The sequence below is a fragment of the Lytechinus variegatus genome, chromosome 17 (assembly GCF_018143015.1).
Source record: "Lytechinus variegatus isolate NC3 chromosome 17, Lvar_3.0, whole genome shotgun sequence".
Taxonomy (NCBI): domain Eukaryota; kingdom Metazoa; phylum Echinodermata; class Echinoidea; order Temnopleuroida; family Toxopneustidae; genus Lytechinus; species Lytechinus variegatus.
Genome location: NC_054756.1, coordinates 22033201 through 22051866, shown reverse-complemented (window position 1 = coordinate 22051866; position 18666 = coordinate 22033201). Strand labels below are relative to the sequence as shown.

Here is an 18666-nt window from a genome sequence, read left to right as displayed (position 1 = left end):
TCAAACCTAAAAATAATCATGCATTTATGAATTTCGGTTGAAAACACATTTTGCATTGACTTTGTACACAAAATCACGTTTTTGAGCATTTTTTGGTCTGACATGCACTTACATAATGTTGCATAATTTCGGAACCACGTACCCGGGTGACGCAAAATTGGTCTCAAAAGTTGCGCAAGACTTGAAAGTAAAAAGTCAGCGAGCAGCGCGGTCAAAAAATTTCGCGCGACGAAAATATCGCGCGATTTGTTGAGGGGGGGGGGCCTCCGAGGCCCCCCCGGCCTAGATATAGGGTTAACAGTCATCATTAGGGAAGGGCCCGGGGAAGGGTTGGGGTCTCCGGACATGATAGTATAATATATAATATCATATCATAACAGCTTTCCCGCCTGCCTTTCGAAAGTGTGATATTATTTTTCACAAATCTATATCTTTACAACCATCCTTGACACGGAAACAGAATAGATTACTCTAAAGATGATTAATAACAACGGAAACAGCTATTACATGCTCTTGAACATAGATAAACATGGGTCTGCCAAGAAGTAATTGAAAGTAATAATCCTACTACAAAACTATCATGATATCTGTCGTGGTGATATGAACGAAATTATCTTTTCGTTTCGCAAGTGTAACAAAGTAACAAACAAGGACAGTTTTCTTAAAGATTAGAGTCAAAATGCACAATTCTGTCCTTGCCATATGCATGCTAATTCTTAGTGTGGATTGTGTTTTCAGTGATGAAAACTCGGCACATGCTACTGACACTATTGAGGAAACAAAGCAAGGAGAGCGAGCAGCAAAGGGTATGTTTTCTAATTCTGATAAAGCTAACTACAAAAAATGATAATTTTAAATTGGTGTGTGTGTGTGTATGTTTAAGTGTGATTACTTGAACATTTTGTTGACACGTTCGAGGAAAAGGCAATGACTATCGTTTTTATCAAGCAGTGTGTGGGGGGTCCGAGGATTATGAATATTTAAATCTTCTGTCATAAATGTTATTAGTTGTATTTTAATGATTTACAGGATTTAATATTTTGTGTGTGTGTGATACAACCATCAAGAAATGGTGAATAGTTTGCTTGATTTAAGGTTGTATTGCTTTTTTCAATAAAACATATATATCATGTATGCGTATAAATGTAAGGGAAAATAATATATATTCCTTGGAAAATAAATATTCATGTAATCAATCTTGTTAGAAATAAAAATGTATGTCAGATATTTTGATTTAGAATTTATTCATGGCATTGTTTTGCTTCATTTTCGTTAAGAATTGTGAAATGTATGGATGTGTTGATCACATTAAGTGTACGTTCAAACAAAGCTTTGTCATTATGATGGAATTTGATTTGATACCGTTTTTTAATTCATAATCATGAATGTAATATTTTGCTATGTTTAAATTCGTTTGATCAGAGAAGATAATAAAAGTTTATTTAAAAAAAAAGTTGCACGTGTCCAGAGGAATTCATGCCAAGGACATGGATCGTTTTTAACCATGAATATACTTTAACGGATATTTCATCATAAACGTTCATACCTCTTAGGGTAGTTGTAAAACAATAAAAGGAACCAAGAGTAGCATAATCCTATCAACATTTTCAACATGTTCATTTTAAATCGTCATATTTTTTATTGTTGCGTTTGAGAACAATAAAAGTAATACTAACAATTCATAATTTGTAGCGCGCACAAATCTGTCGAATAACGACACTCAAGGTGTACAGCATGGTCATCTTAATGTATAAAGTAAAAAAAAAAGTAATAAATACATAGAAAATTAACTAATCGATTGACAAGGAATGATAAAAAATCAGTTATCATTAGGAGGTCTAAGTGGCCTCTATGTTCACAGCAGTTAAGCATATAGATGTACATGCTTACCTAATAAGGTGAGTCTTCATGTTTCCCCTAACTCTTTGGACGCTGAATTAATCCAGGGGAGGGTGGCAATTGTATTTGCGATATTTTCTTTTTATTTAGTTTTTCAAACTGCACCATTGATGTTACCCTAAAATTATAGCCATTTTATCAGCTTCTCTGGTACAAAAAGTAATGAGGTAACTTTCAATGACAATTGTTGAATTAGAATGTAGATATGTGCAAAATTTCAAAAATTATTGTGGCATGGGCTAAGGAAAGTTTTTGTTCTGTGTTATTCATTCATTCATTTCGGTTTATTGTACAAAATACTTCCTTGACAAAACAGTCGGGAGACTGATAAAACAAAGATTACAATGTAAACATAGATTTCATATTTACATAAGTGAAATAAAATAGTCAAATAATATAAAGTAACAATTAATTAATCGATGTTGGTATATTGCACTTAAAAGGTAAATATAGATGAGAGCACGTTACAAAATAAATTCCAAAGATATTTATAAATAAAAGCTATAATAAGGTAATGATAACTGAAATGCATGCACTAAATTCAATAAACAAATATATTAGTTGTATAGAAGGTTGATATTAGGATATAAAATTCAATCGCAAAGTGGAAGGTTCACATTGATAAATAGATATGGAATTATGTTTTTTAAATATAATTTTAAGGCTAATGTAAGACATCTGACAATAGGAAAATAAGGCATAGAGCACTGTAAATTGTATTATTATAGATTATTATTAAAGTGGTAAATACAACACTTGGATAAAATGCAAATAAATGGATCTTTTTTATTATTTTTAATCTTATTTTACAGATGGTGTTTACATCGGTTGCTTTGCTCAAGGATGCTTGCACTTCGACTATGTCGTCAATATTTTCCAATGCATAACACCTGATTCGTGCACAGCAGCGTGTAAAGAAAATGTATTTCCGTATGCTCTGATCTACAACCGAACCAAATGTTCTTGCTCCTGTACACACATCTGTAAGAACTCCCCCCTGGATGACGGTATATGCGGCCTGCCCTGCCGAGGGGACCGTGCGCTGTTTTGTGGCGGTTTTGACGAAGCTTCTGTTTATGCCAGTAAAACTCATGTGTTCCTTATAACCATCGAAATTGGTACGGGAAAGTGAAAGCCACGCGTCAATATAGGTGACAGTAGTAGTTATTGGTGTTCAAATCTTAAGAACACGGTCTGTCTTTGTAAAATGCAGTTTTAAACATGGGAGCATGACTTTATATTTTTAGTATTACTTTCCTTTTGTTTGTTTGCCTTTAGAAGAAAGCAAAATATATTGATGCTATTTTCACATAAAAAAAACCATTAAATATTAAATTTATTCGCTCAGTGCAGTTGGCTCCTTAATACTTTGATTAAATTTACATTTATCTCAACATTCCACTAATAAATTACATTTCTTTGCAAAATACCGACGTCTTGAAATAATCATCAGTTCCTGTCGTTATAATCATTGTCAGAATCGTTTGGTTCATGGTGCATCGACGACATCGAAATTGCCAACTAGGAAGACAACCCACGCCGAATCCGCCAGAAACTGATGAAAGAAGTTCATCCCGATGCCAGCGACACAAATGAGACATTAGAGAGGTTTACGCATGATTCCGATTTGCATGCCTACGCTGAAGCTTACGAGTGTCTTTTCTGGACTCGACCAACACAAAACAAGTTCCAGAGTATTTTAGTTCCGGATCAGGGTCAAGAAGGTTCTGATGAGACCATAGATGCTGTTCAAGACAAGAAAGGGTATCGTGGATATGTTGACATGTATTCTAAAGGGAGTCGGTCTAGAGTAAACGTATTCTCAATACGTTAACTATCACTGTGTTCTTGAATCCATCTCCGATGCATATGCAAAAGCTTTCTTATAAAACACTCTGGTTATCCGGATGAACAGAATATTTAAACATGCCCAAATTAGTTGCGCTGGGGGGTGGGGCACAGCGGAGTTGATAACTTTGATGGCTTATATAGACCAGCGTCACGTTTCATAAAGACTTGTTATAATAACAAATGCAATATTTCTATAACAAATTAATTAGCAGCCAATCAGATTCATGGATTTCAGTAGTTTATAACTGTTATTGTACATTTGTTATTGTATCACGTTTTATGAAACGGCTCCCTGGCATATTCCAATCTGCCCGAAACGATTTATTGAGATGCTTGAGAATTGGCAGTGCGAAGATTCCAAATGTTCATGTTGGCCTTTAGTTGTTTGTTTCAATTTTATTTTACATTCTTAATTCTCTCTCTTTTTTGCAACAAGAGCGTTTTTTGCGTAGCAAATAATGCACCCTTTTATACTAAAGCACCTTGGCAAAAGTAACCCACAATGAAGATTAAAGGAAGTCATGGTTTCGTAAAACAAAGTAAGACTGTAAGTGCGGTTTTCCTAAAGTCCTGTTCTATTGCCATTTTGAACATAAGGAAACCGGCAGTCATCCATTTCGACCTCGAAGTATCTATACAGGATTAGAAATCTCGGTAGCTCTGACGGACATGATGTAAACTGCAGTGAGCAACATGATCAATCTGAGATAGGGAATGGGCAGTCAGGAGAAAATAGCAAATACAAAGCTTTGAATTTAGTTTACGTATGGCAATGGATACATTTCGTATGGCAAACAGAGTGTACTGGATCATTGCACTTCGTTTACTCCTAGCGGCTGTGAATGGTGACGACAACACATCGAGCACTGTATCGGCAGAAAGAAGCGCAGAAGGTACTTTTTTTCTCTCTCTATGCGAATATCAGATTCATAAAAAATACATAGGCTGTCAATTACCCACTATTTGAATAAAAAAAAATCGATTGCCATTAAAATTTGTGATGCTTATTTAGATCGTCAGGACCAGACCCATCAAATCACTTTATAACGTTTTACTAGGACATGTAAGATGAGAATGTTCATTTATTTATTTTTTTCAGATGGTAACTATATGGGTTGTTACTATCAAACTTGCTTAGACCCGCTCTATCACCCAATTCTCTCGGAAATGACCCCGGAGTCGTGCACAGCCGCATGCAAACAACTTGGCTACAGGGTAGCTGCGGTGTATAACAGAACAGAGTGCTCTTGCTCTTGTGAGCTGCAGAAGGTGTGTCATAGTGAGAAGCTGGAAGACAATTATTGTGGTCTACCATGCAGAGGTGATGCCTTGAAATTATGTGGAGGTTATTTACGAGCGTCTGTATATCATGGTAAGTCTTCTTGCTGTAAAATGTTATCATCTGAGCTATTGTAAGGATAACGAAATGTGTAGACTGAATAGTATTTAAGCTTTCCTTGTTTTCTTTTTAGATTTTGAAAATGAAGAAAATATGATTTGGTACTAAAACAGTAAACAGAAAATAGAAACTAAGCTTATCTGAGTGAACACTTCTTCTTCGATCCATACTGCCAAAATTTAGAATTACAAGGTTACCCCCCCCAAAAAAAAAATATACACGAGTGTCTGTGACATCTTTTCCCCCTATAGTGCTTAGAAATTTCGCTGAGACTGCATTTGGTTTTTGTTGATGATATAACTTGGGACCTTTTGCAGAAGGGTTTAAACTTCTTCTACGCATCAAAAGAAAAGCCGATACGCGCGATTCATACGTTGAAAATCGAGTTGCGTTTAATTTTTAGCTGAGATTGATCGAAGTTCTGTCGGCAACGGGACCCATTTCTATTTTTTTTGCAGAAAAACAGGGGGAATATCACGAATTTTTGTATTGTATATTTTTTGTACCTCTACGCTGAAAAGTACCATAACAGTAAATTCCTGTCAGCATCATGTATTTGCTGCGTGACAGTTCATTGTTACTTTTTTACGTCATATCTTATTGGCACGCAATATCATATTCAAACGGTATACGGATACCTTTACCGAATTAAATTGGTAGAACGTAGATGTAGATGGAGTCTATCGTCAAAGTTGTATGTAAATACCTGTGACAATATACTATCATGAAGAATGTTTGTTATCTCAAGAAATATATACAGGCTTTTGAAATGAACGGAAATTAATGACCTTGGGTATCCATTTGGTGATAAAAAAAGACCATTCCAACGGTTTTTTACCTCTTATTTTTCATACTTTTCCAGTCGATCTCGATTTTCAATAAAACTCTGTTGTACGTTTTTGTTTTGTTCATATCCTGCAGTCTTTGCTGGCACCTTGGGCGACATGTGTAGCCCACAAAAACAGGAAAAACCCGGTAACCATTCTAATTTCTTATCATGTATCTTGTCATTTGAAAACGATTTGGTAAAGTAGTTTTGTATTCGTTGCAAAAAGGGAATGTACCGAGTTATATTGTTATCAAGACGGAAATTAGGGAAAACAACTGAAATAATATAAATACTGATTTCAGGTAATAAAATGCCATCATGACAATTAAAAATAAATTTTATTTTCAGTGCATTTGGTTGTTTAATAATTACATTTATCTCTCTATTTCCTTTATTTATTAAATACCGAGGTCTTCAAATTATCATCAGTGTTCCGATGGTTCCCGTCGCAAGTATTGTCATAATCATAGGGTGCATGGTACATCGAAGACATCGACATCGCCGACTAGGAAGACAACCCACAACATATCCACCAGAAGCAGATGTGGTTAAAGAAGCTCCTTCCGATACCAGCGACACGAATAGTGTGTTGGACAAGCTAACGCAAGATCCCGTTTCGCATGTCTATGCAGAAGCTGACCAATGTCATTTCTCGACTCAAGCAAAACGGAACAAGTTCCCGAGAAATCCCGATCCGGGTCAGGAAGGTATTGAGATCATGGATGCTGTTCAAGACAATAAAGGGTATCGTGGATATGTCGACATGCATTCTAAAGGGAGTCGGTCTAGAGGAGAAGAAACGGTTAGAGATAGCATGACTGATGCAGATGGGTACGTTATCCAAGACGGACCTGGAATACGAGATGTACCTTATGAGGCAGTGGCGTCTCAAACTACAAAGTAGTGAGATTTGGAACAAACGGATCGATTCTTAGATGGATTCATGTAAACTTGTCTTGCTAAGCCCCTTCAGTTTGGACAAGCTTTTCATCCATATAAGTTTTTTATAAGTTTTAACATGTTTTAGAAAAAGTAGTCGGTAAACCACCGTTATTCATATGACACATTCAGTATTCGGAATTTATTTTGGGAGAGCAATTTTTTCAGTAACTGCAGTAAGCAGCATCTACACTGAACTTAGCCTTTCCTACCGCCCCCCCCCAAAAAAAAAAGAAAACAGTATCTACATTTTGAACAAGTTTATTTTATTTCATTTTTTCAAAGTCGCTCGAAACTATTATTTCTCAAGTATTCCTAAACAAATAAGTGTTGTTTTTTTTCAGGCATAAAGCAACAAACAAAATTAATGTTGACGTATATTTGAAGCAAATGCTCAGTTTCCTAAAGTAAAACGCAGTAAACCTTTCTACAACTCGTATCTGCAGATGAAACACATGTTACTTACATTAATTTTATCATAACTTTAATCTGCAGTTCATATTGCTTCACTACCAAGAAATAATGTATCAATGTGTAATTCAAGGGGATTTTTATTGAATAAATAATAGATTAGAAACATTGAGGACCCCCTCTGCCAACAAGGGCGTCCTATGTGGTAAAATCCCAAACTTCATGAAAATTGTCTCATAAAGTTTGGACCTTTGCTGCATATGGTGCCCTTGTTTGTAAAGGACGCCTCAGATAGTATTACATCAAAATCTAAGTACAAAGCCATCGAGTTAAAATAGACAAACACAGTTACTTAGAAGAGTTACTAATTACAAACTTTGCAAGGGTGTTTGTGTATAATAAAGTTTTGACCATTTAGGGGAATTTACCGCAGAGGGCGCTCTTGTTGGTAGAGGGCACCCTCCGTGTTTCTAAGGTATTATTTGTATCCCCTTGAATTAGGCATTGGTCCATTATCATTGGTACATTATTCCATGGTATGCAATATAGACTGTGTAAGTGATAGTAAAACTTAATGGAATTATCTTTCATCTATAGATACTGCATATTTCCATACGGAAGCTGAGCATTCGCTTGAACTTTCCTCGAAGTATCGATATCTCAAACAACTGGCCAGGTGGTCTAAGGCGCCAAGCTATACATGGAAAGTGTGGGGTTTGATCCCCTATGCCCGTGAGCAAGGCTTTTCATCTACAATGCTCTTTTATCCTGCTTTGAAAATAATGGAACTGCCATATGCATTATTGGTAACTAGGTGTGCACTTGTTTAAACAAAACATATTTGTTCTTGAGAGCTTAAATAGATACATGTATACTCTACAATTTGATGATTAAAGAATATGAATAAATAAGATAGTTCTGCTGCGGCTTTGAACAAAACGTAATATGATTAACATCTCAGCTTGTGCAAAATGTACATACTGCATTTTCCCATGGGAGGCAGTGCTGCGAAACTGTTCCCGATTTGCTAAATGTGAGAATATCTTAACTAGATATATATTTTTCTTTAATGAAAAATCGAACACAGAAAATTGAACTTACTAGAAATAAAACAACAAACAAATTGTTTTTCTTTGAAATACCGTTACCCAAATAACAAAATGATACACATTTTTAAACATGTGTGTGTATATATAGGCCTACTTTTATAAGTTCAATGAAATGATGAATGAGAAAACACAATGTGTATACGCGGTATTTCTTAGTTAAAAATCATGATCATATTGTGGAAAGGCATTGACAATTATATGTTTATCTAATTCTTTTTGGCGCTTCCTAAATAATATTTTGAGTTTGTCGTTCATTGACTTGGAAGAAGAAACCTAAAAAAAGTCATAGAGGATAACTGAAACTTTGAGAATAGTAGGACTAATAATACTAAGGGAGTTGTGAGCATGTGAATGTAAATACTTTCATGTCTTTGTGCTGGGCTTCCTCCTATTTACCAGACATTGCGACCTCGGTTGCAAAATTACCCCTTTGTGTTTTACAATAGTTTAGTTTCTCATTTTTATGAAGTCTATCAGTATATCCAGCGTACTTTCATGCGAGTAGATGTATTAGAGGTTTCACAGAATCTTTAATGGACAAAGAGTTTCCTCTATATATCAATACAATAAACAACAATTCTGCGGGTATATTTTCAGTGTACAAAAAAAAATGTTCGTGATGACTTCACAAAACTTGACAGTTTTATGCATTGACTAAAAAGCCTGGCCCAAACACTATTGATATAACATAATTTATATGAGTAGCCTATACCTATTTGAATTATTTAGAATGTCCGTGATAGAATCTGACAATCAAACAGGAAAAAGATACAATAGAATGAGGAAGTGAAACCTCACTTTAGATTATATATGGTATGAAATAAAGGAATATCATGTCCATACGGTATAAATAGAGTGAAGAAGAGTGTGGGCGTATTGTGAGAGATGGAGGGAAAGTATGGGGGGGGGGGCAGAGAATGAGCCAGACATATCCAGCGTATCATCATATCAAATTCCCTTCATGACAAAGAACTACAAAGAAGTCTTATGTCGAAAGTTTATGAATCAAAATACATTCAGCAGTTTCGAACTGAACTCTAAATAAACGGTACTATTCCCAACTTTTCGTCAGTTCCGAAACGTAGGATGAGACTGCAGTCCTGGTTCACCAATTATGTGCAAATTTTAATAGTCATTTCCAATACACGCTTATTGTGTTCTTAAGTCCTTCCAGGATAACAGATGCGAAAACCTTCTAATAAATCAGTCTTGTTACACAGATTAACACATTTTTAAACAAGTTTCAAGTTTCAAAATTTATTGATCAAGTTCTACATGTATGTGATCGATTACAATTTCACAAACAGACACTAATATGGACAATTACAGTGAAACGAAAAGTTACAAATCCATTATATTAATAAATATAATTACGAAATACAGATAAAAAGATATATAGATAGAAATATATTTGTCCACTTACAGATAATAGTTAGGAAACATTAAAACATTTAGGGATACCTAAAACAAGTCCCATGCTTGAAAAATTATGGTTAACAATTTTCATGTTGAACCCTAAAACATATTTGATACATATATAAATCAATAATTGACCTCTTATATCTTAGGTAACATTATATGTTTTACCTTTTTTCTGTTGAAAGATGCCTAATGTAGTTGGGGGGGGGGGGGCACAGCGTAGTCGATAACCTATACCGATCTGCCCTAAACTATTTCCATAGGGCTTAGTAGAGAAGCTTTAATGGTTTACTGCTGTCTTTGATAGGGAAGTTCACCTTGAAGGAAAGTGAAGGAAACATAGCACCAAAAATGATTAAAAATGTCGGTAAAGGTTATAGTGGAATCCATTACAAATTAAGAAAGTTATTAGAAGTTTAATTTCAGGTTTTGCAACTGCCCCTTATAATGCATGAATATCGACTTTGTCAAGGTTCATAATGACTTATTTTTGTTTTCTTTGTAGGAACAGATGTGAAATGATTTGTCTATTGTTATACTGAAGATACAATAAAACCTTTTTCGATTTTATTTTTCGAGAAAATGACATTTCATTGATTGTTTACTACACGATGTATGTAGGTGAGTTACTCGCATATGACGTCACAAATCAAATAATTAAAATTCGAATAGTTTTTTTTTCTTTGATGGATTTTTGTAAAACCGTCGGTAAGAGTTTATTATAACTTTTTCTTGCTTTTTTACAGAACCTTTTTGTCAAGGTGAACCAACCCTTCAAGTTTTTTGTACTGATGTAACGTTCTAACGAATATTTCCCGTCTGTCGTGTGATGTCGCCAAGAGAGTAGGACTATATTGGTCGACGACCGACATTTAGTCTTAGTAAACAAAATCGTGCCATGGCGGCATCCATTTTAAGTCTGCGAAAAATAACAGGCAGAAAAAAAAAACAAATCGGAAGTCAGAAGTCAAACATAAATAAAATCAAAATAATAAACAAATCAATTAGATCCTAATCTATCAAGATAGTTTGGTTGAATGTGAAAATGTCTCTTCTTTGAGTATTTTTTTCTTCCTCATGTTGGTGTTGTGAAAAATATAACATCAAAACTATCTCCATGATATATTACAAACTGTTGGCAGAGAAGAACAAAGATATCCTACACGTGAATTCTCAGGCTTAACAACAAACTTAATTACCTATCAAAAGAAAAAAAAAGTTTCGATCGTGTGACCTGACAATTGCAAATCAAGACAAATGGCGACTATGCATTTCCTCTTTTTGTGTAACTGATACACAAAATAATATACAGATCCAAAGTTTTGAGACCGCATTAATGCGTTTCCTTAGTCCAACAATTAAAGCACGTTCGTCGTTGTTCTTAGTCTGGTAATTATGGTAATGATTTTCAGCAAATAGGAAACGCAAAGCATATTATATATATATTTTTTCAGACAGAACCCATCTTTCATTCAAGCTTTCGGGGATTAAAAAAATTGTCGTAATTTCAGATTGGCATTGTTTCATCCTTTTGCTATTACCTTGTGAGTTCATTTTACACAAATACATACTATGCATATTGATTATGCGCATATCAGCCTTTAGTTGTTTGTTTCATTTTCAATTCTCTTTTTTTACTTCGTTTATGTTTGTCCGTTAGTCGTGTGAGTGTAGCACACGGTGCTTTTATCTATTATATTCAGAGCATTTTGTTTTTACACTTAGTACGTTGCATGGCAATGAATGCGCTCCTTGATACCAAACTCACTTTCCCCACTCTTGTCAAAAGTAGCCAACTGTGTAGATCAAAGCAAATTATGGTCTTGCGAATCTCTAAGGAAAGCCACGAGAGTTTTTTTTTGTACGGAGCCTTGTAACGTTACCATTTTGAGCATAAGGAAATTGACAATTGTCCAATTCATCCGTGAAATATTCATTCAGGACTAGAGATGATGGTAGCTCGTACAGACATGATGTAAACTGCGGTGAACAACATTGATGAATCTGAGATAGGAAATGGACAATCAGAAAAAGCGGTAGCATGATAGTCCTTTGGATGTACACCATAGAAGACAATGGATACAGTTTATATGGTAAACCGAGTGTGTTTGATAATGGCAGTTCAGTTACTTCTGGCTGATGTGGGTAGTGCAAACAACACATCGAGTACAGAAGTGGAAGGAAGACGCGCAAATGGTAAGTCTGTCATGAGAAATACATTAACTATCAAAGTCAAATAGCAAATTGCAATTTTTCCACCATTTAGATATTGCACCCCAACGGAATAAAACAAATCCCTCCCTCCCACCTCCCCCCCCCCGAAAAAATTGAATAAATCAATAATGAAACAAAACGTCAACCAGTTGAATGTGTAATCATGAAAATTTATATCGTTTTCTTTGACAGCCATCTATCTATTGTGTTGAATATTTACATCGTTTCCCTTCACGTTGATCAAAACCACTTGTCGATGTTACCATGGCTACCTTACAATTGTTTTATTATTATCATTTCAGATGGTGACTACCTAGGTTGCTATCCTCAAACCTGCTTTGACATACATGCGCTATATCATCTAAACCTCACAAAGGTAACACCGGATTCGTGTACAGCAACATGCAAAACAAGTGGATATCGGGTAGCTACAGTATACAACAGAACAGAATGCTCTTGCTCGTGTGAACTGCCGTGTATTGGTAAAATCATGGACCCCGTTTTCAGCACTAAATGTGGCTTACCATGCAGAGGTGATGGATTGAGATTCTGTGGTGGTTATCTCGGAGCGTCTGTATATGAAGGTAAGCCTCCGTACTGTGCATGCGCACTTAAAAAACCCAGTAAAAATTACTACTTGATAGGGTCAGCTGGGTGCCACTCTTATTCTAGTCATATTGATGATTGTTTAGTCGCATTTCACTAGTGCAGACTTATTTTGGACTAGAATATATGTATATGTCAGAGATGTGACTAGACATGTCAATTGCATCCAGTTGACTACTGGTCCAGTTAATTTGACTGATTTGTGTTAAGAGTTTGTGCTATTGTCTGTGCAATTGTAAGGATGCCATCTTACGAAATAGGGAGACGGAATAATGCATAAGCTTTCCACTTATTTTTTTAATAGATTTGAAGAAATAAAGAAAATGAGACTCTTCATCCGAAAACAGTTTGGTTTTCAAACAGTTAACAAAAATAGTGAAGAATAAAAATAGTTTTTTTTTAAAACAACACTTCTCTATTTTGCCAAACTTTGAAGTTATAAAGTAAAATAGAAAAAAGGGTACAAGAATGGCTGTGACTTATTTTCTCCCTACACTGCTTGTGAGTTTACAGAGTTTGTTTTTCCCATGAAAGGTAAATGATAGTTCATACAGAATCCAATGAAATGACCACCAAAGTGTCTGTTTGTATAAATAAAACGTATGTGCCAAAGGATTCTGGAAGAAATTGTGTATTTGCTGAGAAATCAGCAAATAAGCACAGGATTCGGGTAGAGCGTCGGGCACGACATTCAAAGCAATAATAATACACTGTCCCACGTGCGCTTATCTGTGTTGGGGATCTTCAGTCTGAACATTTTTCAGCGTAGATTTCAAGATTTCACGAAGTTCAGTTTATGTAACTGTACCAGATCTAGATCCTCGATGATATACTGGCAATTAATCCTTGTTTTACAGACTTTGTCATGAAATCAGTGTTTACTGCAACTACTGGAATTTCTCTTTAATCTATATCAATAAATAAGTAATGAAAACAAATCATATATTAATTTGTCTTTTCCACATGATTATGTTTAAATTATTTTTTTCTCTCTCTCCTTGTTCAAGTTAAATCTGGAAACGCATCAAAAAGCAACTGCACGCAGACCAAGCCTAATGGTAGTGGTACGGATGAATCTGAAGGTATATGCGGATACATAATTTGTATCATTTTAAATACATTCTCGCTAGTACAGTTTGGAAAAAGGAACACATTTGTGAGGTTATACTTAATTTTGTTAATATTTGCGAGTGTCACACATCATCAAAGCTAAAACTAAAATACATTGGTTTTACTTATTACCGTTATCATTTTTTTGCATCTTTGCGATACTTATATACTTGCATTATGCTAAATAATATTGTCAATAACAATCATCATCATCATTATCAGAGCTTGTATTAGTAGCATTAGAAATTGTAGTAGTAGTAATATAATTATGGTACTATTGGTGGTAAAATTAGAACTACCATATACAGGTATTACGGTAGCACTTTTAGAATCGTAATCAAAAGTGACATTATTATCAACAAATAAACAAATATGAAATTTGGGAGAAATTCTGGTACAATTTGGTTTTCACCAAAATAAACATTGCAAGGGCTAAATGGACTACTTTTTTCAAGATCCCAATTCTCGGATCCGAACTAACACGCGGAATTTATTAATCTCATTATTATTTTATTTTCAAATAACAACGCATTCCGATTATAAGAGGAATATGTTTAAAGAGAGAAATACCAGCGATGTGCTTGGGAAACTACTTATCTTCATAGACTATGATTTTTATGGGGCAACGAGGCTGCCTTCATTGATGGAGGATGATAATTATGTGGGATTGCGCTTGTCTGGAAGCTCCCGTCATTTCATTAACAGTTACTGATAAATTAAAGGAGCATGTAGTTGTTGGGCTGATTTCTTTTAATTGATTGTGTTGATATTGGGTATAATCGATCTTTAAAATCAGCCCCCACTCTCATTATCTGAAATGTTTATGTTACTGGGCACTAAGTCGAAAGATCTGCAGTAGCTCTCTTATCGAATTTCGGAAACAAAATTAATGGCGGCATATAACATTTGCCCCGTCCCAACGTGGAAGAGCTATTGCAGCGTTTTCATTTTTTAGGGGGGGGGGTGTATTCTTTGTGGCGGAGGGTTTTCAGATGTGATGATGTTAGTTCTTTTTTTTCATTAATGCAGGACATTTATCTATTTTTGTTTCACTTTTCCTTTCTTTAGGATCAACGGAATCTTGGTTATGGTCATGGGGACATTTAAGACCCTATGTTGTTGGCGGTGCGAGTTTATTTCTAGTATTACTCATCATAATCATCTTTGCTTGTTTGAGGTATTTGCATTACATTTTTACAAACTTTCTGAAAAATATTGGCAATTTAGATTAGAAAGTGTGATAAAGAAAGGGCGGAGTGGTTAGTAAAATTATATGTTCCCTTCTGGCATGTACAAATCACGTTGTTTTTTATACTAAACTTAAATATATATTATTTCCGTAGCTGGGCATAATTCCTGTATTGGGGACAAGGTTGACTTGAAAAATGTTTTTACAATATAAACCCCTCAAAATAAGTTCTGCAACTCAAGTTTGAGTGCAAATAAACTTCTTGGTGTGCCATCATCATATGTGAAATTGGTATCATTGGAAAGTATGATTATTCCTCTTTACGATCATGTGTCATTTGTAATGCTAATGTTATCATGAAATACACAGACATGATAAATATGCAGCTGCAATGTAAAAAATGAAATGTTACAGAATTCGTTGCCATGTCATGTTTGAGTTCTGCAACTCAAACCGCAAGTTCGAGTGCTAATAAATTTCTTAATGTGCCATCATCATGCGTAAAAGTGATATCTTTAGAAAGCATGACTATTTTTCTTTACAATCATGTGTCATTTGTAATGCTAGTGTTATCATGAAATACACAGACATCATAATACTCAGCAATGTTAGACATGAAATGTTGCAAATAGCGAATTTCCAATTGTTTCGAGGATTGACCGATTGCATTCACTGTCGCCTGCATGGTAGAAATTCTATAGAAATGGCGACTCTTGTTAGAAATCAATGCATTTTGCAACATTTCACTTCTGACTTTTCTCGATGTTCTGGGTGATCGCATATTCCATGATTACATAATCACAGCAAATGGCATGTCATTGTAAAGAAGAATAATTCAGCTTTCCAATGATACCAGTTTCATGTTTTATACTTCATTAACCAAAAAAGATATCATCCCCAAAACTGAGTTGCAAAACTTTTTTTGAGGGGTTTATATATACAGCGTGATCACAGTGTGTTCGCTCTGGATTATGTGGAAATATTATTTGCACTCTTAAACTGCTCATATTTCACACCGTGAAAGTGATATCACTGATCATGATGTGTGTTTCACACTGTGGACAGACTGTGGAGCACACTGTGATATGCACTGTGGGACATTGTGATCTTTCCAGCCGGGGTATACATCATGTATATAGCTGATTCTTGTTAAGTATCGTGCATTTAAACACATCTGCCTAGCACTCATGATATTCTAACACTCCTCAATCTATTTCCCCAACACACTTCAGAAACCGGGATCGTCGGTTGGTCTACTCGCCCCGCAATCATTCACGAAGATGGCGTGCCGATGCATCGTCACGAGAAAATAAAGAGCGCCCTCCCACTGACCCACAGACAAGCAGGGATCAACCACAACCTCCTCTCCGAAACCTCGGTAGCGGTCAACAACCATCTGAGGTAGATTCGATACGAACTCCGATCCGAAACACTAAGGAAGAAGACACAAGCGACGGTATTCTGGTTCCAGAATCCGATTTCTATAATGTCATTACCGAGGAAGGTGATGTGCTCGTGCCAGAATCCAAATTCTACCATGTCCTAAACAAGGAAGATGACTGCGAAACATGCAGCCAAGAACCTTCAATGGCTAATGAAAATGCCTACGCATACGCTGATTGCCGAGCCTACACCGACAGTTTCACGCGCTCGGCTGCTTTCATTCGCACACAGGCTGATAGCATGCCTCGGTGCCCAGAGGGTTCTGAAGAGATCGAACATGAAATGATCAATAACGAACTTTATGCAATCTCTAAGAAATAAAGCAAACCAAAATTTTTCATGATACATTACAATCAAAATGCAAAGCGAAACTGTTCGAAAACAATCTGCCGGACCTCACATTTTCAAAACTATTTTTTCCAATAAATTTACGCTTGCAAACAGAATATTGAAAAGTTGACCATGATCATACCAGCTAGCGATCACTTTATTTTGTTTACATGCGAATTAACGTACGTGTTCGAAGTTCCCCACTCCCTCAGATCTTACTTTGTTTGCATACGATTTAGGATCCACAACGCTATTTCTTAACTTATGAAGAGCGGCATCGTTTTTAAGACTGGGTTTTATATCCAAATGGTGGGGATAGTTTATCGGGACAAATTTGGTTTAGAAGAATATATTGCACTATGGGAGAAATTAAACTTCTGGGGAAGATCTAAAGTAGACCCCTTGCGCAAGCAAACTGTTCTTTATTTCTGTCTCTCTCTTTATAAGTGTGAGAAATCATACTTGTACAACAGCTTTGGTAACTCTGGTATTCAATCTGTTGTGAAACAAATGAATGAAGAGAACAATGGTAGGCGTAGCTTAAATATAGGTTCCTCAGAGCTATCTGCCCTTTGGACAAATTGGTGATGCCGATAAAATGTCCCAGCGGGGAATCAAACCCGGGCTCCAAGCTTTGAACGCCTTTGCCTTAACCACTAGACCACAGAGACGAGTTAATGGCTTGGGCGATCCCGATCCGATTGACCATCAGATGAATAGACTTTGGACACCACCAATTAAATGTACTTTGTCGGGTGTAGGTGAGTTCTTAACAATGAAAAGCCCCCATTTCTCAGCTGGATCAAAGCTATTGCTTGCATACAATACGTGCATGGGACAAATTTTTGGAATTTTTGATCCATACAATTCGACTCATATACTAGGAAGGTCGGAGTACGTGATCTAACTCTGTCCAGTTGGGAATTATTCCGAACTTTCCTCCGACCTTACTCCGCCCAAAATAGCATAAGTCTGAACGAGGCTTCTTATCCAATTATCTGTGTTTATTATCAATCAACTTCACTGGCTTGCATTACCTCAAACAACCCTTATGTTTGCATCCTTCCGAGACAAAAATGGAACTGATTTACATGTATAATTGGAGCGTTGTGGCCCAGTGGATAAGTCTTCGGACTTTGAAACAGAGGGTCGTGGGTTCGAATCCCAGCCATGGCGTAATTTCCTTCAGCAAGAAACTGATCCACAATGTGCTGCACTCAACCCAGGTGAAGTAAATGGGTACCGGTAGGAAGTAACTCCTTAAAAAGCTCTGTGCGCTATGAACAGTGTAGTAAAATAACGAGAAATCGTCATTACGGTGTAGCGTTAATTTCGGTGAAAGTTACGTAATCTTCGCACACCGAATTCGCATAGCGGCAGCATGGTCGAGTGATTTTTGTAGCCTGTTATTAGTCGTTTCGCGCGTATTTGACACACAAGCTTGCACCGTGCAATGATGCACACAGCACCCACGCTCTTGACCGAAGAGACGACCCAACATGCCCAATGAACTTACACACAAACTAATGCCTATACCTCGGCTATCTTTCCTTGTATGCACACGTTCATGCACACACCAAACCCCATCTCCCTGGTATACACATGATACATGTAATGATAAGCATGATAAGAGAGAATTGAGATGAATGAGGGAAATTGTTCTCTGACCATCGACGTGATCATTGTGAATGTAGGCCTACAAACACGCATGCTAACTGACCACGGGACCATACAGCCAGTACCAAATTATTCACCGTTTCCCCCTTTTCTGCACTTAACAGTCATAAGCCAAAGGAAAAATAAGGGATATTAATGATTCTTGCGATATTGGACAAGTCATGTAAGTTTTATAATTTCATCATGTTCATCTGTTTTGTAATTGACGATCCTGATCCTTCACTGTGTCGGTGAACTGCAT

At 36.1% G+C, this 18666-nt stretch overlaps 2 protein-coding genes across 2 annotated transcripts; both read left to right on the top strand.

Moving 5' to 3' along the window:
- Nucleotides 1-4385: 4385 nt before the first annotated feature.
- On the top strand, nt 4386-6910 carry LOC121430476. Its single transcript, XM_041627743.1, has 4 exons — nt 4386-4643; nt 4850-5122; nt 6071-6124; nt 6389-6910. Exons 1-4 carry the CDS (start codon nt 4517-4519, stop codon nt 6880-6882), a joined length of 948 nt encoding a protein of 315 aa, XP_041483677.1. The 5' UTR covers nt 4386-4516; the 3' UTR covers nt 6883-6910.
- A 3978-nt stretch (nt 6911-10888) lies between these two features.
- Nucleotides 10889-17908, top strand: LOC121430563. Its single transcript, XM_041627883.1, has 5 exons — nt 10889-12037; nt 12373-12654; nt 13684-13758; nt 14855-14963; nt 16208-17908. Exons 1-5 carry the CDS (start codon nt 11932-11934, stop codon nt 16737-16739), a joined length of 1104 nt encoding a protein of 367 aa, XP_041483817.1. The 5' UTR covers nt 10889-11931; the 3' UTR covers nt 16740-17908.
- The last annotated feature ends 758 nt before the right edge of the window (nt 17909-18666 follow it).